Source organism: Aplysia californica, unplaced genomic scaffold (assembly GCF_000002075.1).
Source record: "Aplysia californica isolate F4 #8 unplaced genomic scaffold, AplCal3.0 scaffold00450, whole genome shotgun sequence".
NCBI classification, from domain to species: domain Eukaryota; kingdom Metazoa; phylum Mollusca; class Gastropoda; order Aplysiida; family Aplysiidae; genus Aplysia; species Aplysia californica.
Window position 1 is genome coordinate 165,917 of NW_004797720.1, and position 3,504 is coordinate 169,420.

The window sequence follows — 3,504 nt, forward strand, 5'->3', positions numbered from 1 at the left end:
TTTGTTAGGGTGAGATTTTTGTCTTCCAAAAACTTTTCTCTTAAGCTTTCTTCTCTCACTCCTATCACCACCTGATCTCTTATTAAGCGGTCTTGCAGCTGTGTGTCTCCAAAGTTGCAGGACTTGGCTAGCTGACGAAGTTGTGCAATGTGGGCCTCTATTGTTTCGTCTTGTTATTGTTTCCTCATGTGAAACTTGTAAGCCTCGTAGGCTTCATTTGTCTTTCCTATGCAAAAGTCGTCAAAAGCTTGTATGACGCTTTGGAGGTTTTTCTTATCTGCCTCGTCCTCGAAGTGGAAATCTTCGAAAATGTCTACAGCATCTTCTCCAATCGTCGCTAGAAACACTGCGCATTGGAAGTCTTCTTCCTTTTTAAATCTGATGGCGATCGCATAATTTTTTAAGTTTCTCTTAAACTTTTCCCACCCTTGTGCTAGGTTTGTGCCATCTGTTACGTTTAATTTTGAAGGAAGGGGTATGTTGGCTGTGTATTGCTTCTGTTGGTTTTCCCTGTTATGTTGTGCCGTTTCTGTTCACTTGTGGAACTAGAAATCCAGAATAGATCTACTCAAAAAAAAGACTAAGTCTAGAAATCTAGAATCTCCAGACCCAAACAAACAAACAAGTCACAGTTCCAACTCCACATTGTTCATAGTTCAAAACATCTAGATTCTAGTTAATCCAGGCCTATTACCACACCTAGATATTCTACTTCTATCCAGATCTCTAGTTTTTAGCTCCTGTTTTCTGTTTGTTTTTGTAAAGTGTTTTACGGCGCTCGCAACTGCATAAAGTCATATGAGCGCGCGGGACACACCTAATATTTTCAGTTGGTAGGAAATTTTGAATTTTGCCCCGGTGGCGGCCGAAGCCTACTCTTATCGATTTTAGACCATCAAGGGATCTTTAACGTGCGCAACTTGCACACGGGCCCTCCGAGATTTTTCGCCCTTGTCCGAGATGGCTATGTGTAGATCTTTCCTACCAGAAAATCAGGGGTGTGGCTGAAAGACAGCAGTAAGAAGAAGCGAAGGATTTGCAGTAGAAAGGCTGCAGAAAGAATCAGGAGCCCCGAGGAAGGGGCAAAGTTTAAGGAGGTGAGGGGGGGGGGGGGGGCAGAAAAAGGAGACGAAGGCAGACGACAGAACATTGCTAGAGAGCAGGAAACAAAGTGAAAGGAGACAAAGTTAGAGAAGAACATTTTTCGGTCGTTACCCGGATTCGAACCTTGGACCTTTTGAATGAGAGGCCAACACCTTAACCTCTAGGCCACGAGAGCCCCTTTTCTAGCTCCAGAATCTAGAACTACCAGATTTAGAGGTAGATTTCTAGATCTAACATCCTTCCCGTTTTCAAACAGTTAACTGCCTAAACCTAACTAGATCTAGATCTAGACTCTAGATCTAGTCTAGATCTCTACTCTCACAGAGCACTGTTCTTGATAGATAAACTCTAGCACTTCATTGAATTTGGGTGTTTTCTTGAAGTTGCTGGCTGTTCAGTAGCCACTTCTGACACCATGTAAAGTTACCTGGCGGTCCGATGAGTCGGGTCTGTCAGGGGGCCCCCGTCCAAGATACGTGTTGCCTCGTCGTGGTTCTGAGTCCGATGCTTCTTTCGTTTTTAAAATTGATTGAATTCGTATTTCTGAAATTTTAAAGAATTTCAACTCATTGTGAAACTAGCTATTTTCATTTTAACCCAGTGTTACTTAAAAATGTGACAGAGTATAATAATATATGCTATCTATTATCTATTTGTGGTGGCCGAATTTTGCTATTCAAAAGGCATTTTAATGGCTGCATCGATCGACATGCCGTTTTCGCCAAAAGATTCTTTAAAATATTCTCCAGATAATGACGCCCTTCGTTTTTTTCAGTTTTGAGACATGTTTGCTGCAAAAAGCTAAACTTTTTAAATTCGCCGAGTGATTTTGTAGGCCGACCCTTCTGTCGTTGTAATTTTAGAAAATCCGCCAGGTTCGTTTATTTCAAGTCGTACTTCCGTTCGATACTATCGCGCATTGTCGCGCAGTACTGAGCACTCTTTTAAGTGTGCGACCCGTATAGATCTAGCCTCATGTTTTCTTTCTTTTTTACTTAGTGCTAAATTCGACTGTGATCCTTTCTTTTGAATCGACAGTTTGATGCTCATCATCGCTTTTTCTGGACTCCTGTGTCAAATTCTTTTTCTTGGGAACAATCAACACTTTTCTGTGCAACCACGAAAGCGGAATAGAGAATTACTTATGCATCTATTATATATTTGGCAACTTGGAAACACATGTGTCACTTTTCTCTCAAGATTTATTGCTCCATTCCAGTACAGTGTAAAATAATAGTTGGCCAATGATATTCTGTTGATGATAATGCACCAATCATTCCTTTCATCGAAAGGAGGGCCAGCTAGTAATATACAAAGATTTTAGATGTTACAAGAGAGTAACAAACAAACAAACAAACAAACACACACACATACACACACACACACACACACACACACACACACACACACACACGAACACAAAGAATAAGGAGAGATAAGGATGATAGATGTTTAATTTAATAGGAAAGAAGGAGCAAACCGCACCAAGTACACACATACATGTTGTTAAGCACGACACGTAAACCGTACCCCCTTACCAAAAAGGAAAAAAAGAGGGGTGGGGGGATTAATAAGAAGCGTGATATTTATTGCATCTCTCTCTCTCTGTATATTATTATATATCACTCCCTTGTGCGTTTGTGTCTTGTGGTGAGTTCAGGGTGCCTCTGTTTCACAAACGTCATCTGTGCAAAAGAAATGTGTACATTAATTCATTATGTAGATTTATGTCGTGTTGAGGTAGATACCCAGACGGCATTACATCGATTTGATGTACGACAGTGAGTCGGCAAGTTGGACAAGCGGATTGCGACATATCAAACTAACGTAAGGTTAATGTCATTTAATATCGGATTACAGAGGCTCCCAACATCAACAAGACGTTGGCTCAGTAGATTAGAGGGACATACATGTAATTGCATCCCTATTCTTGCTTGAAATATTTGTGGATTGGTCCTATACTAAATCCCGGTTGCCCCCCTCCCCTTCTCCCCCATGTTTTCCTCCTGCTGACGTCGTGTATTTGCACCTTCAGCTTAATTTAATAAGTATCATGCTTGCCTATGATGTTTCTTTCCCTTGATCTCCCCCGTGCCTCTCTCCGTCCCCTCTCTCTCTCTATCTTTCTCTGCCCCCCTCTCTTTCTGTCAGTCTATCTCTCTCTCAGTCAATCCCTCTCTGTCTCTCTCTGTCTCTCTCTCTGTCTCTTTCTGTCTCCCTCTCTGTCTGTCTGTCTGTCTGTCTGTCTGTCTGTCTGTCTGTCTGTCTGTCTGTCTGTCTGTCTCTCTCTCTCTCTCTCTCTCTCTCTCCCTCTCTCTCTCTCCCTCCCCTTTCTCTCCCAAGTCTCTTTCCCTCTGTCTCCCCATGCGTCTCTCTCCGTCCCCTATCTTTATTTCTCTT

The 3,504-nt window shown here is 42.1% G+C and overlaps 1 protein-coding gene across 1 annotated transcript in view; it reads right to left on the minus strand.

Moving 5' to 3' along the window:
* Positions 1-2,665: 2,665 nt before the first annotated feature.
* LOC101847059 (mucin-like protein) overlaps positions 2,666-3,504 on the minus strand; it is a gene marked incomplete at its 5' end in the record, with an annotated part of 37,783 nt that continues 36,944 nt past the window's right edge. Inside the window, 1 exon segment of the mRNA XM_013086277.1 lies at positions 2,666-2,789. Coding sequence (XP_012941731.1) covers positions 2,761-2,789 — 29 coding nt within the window.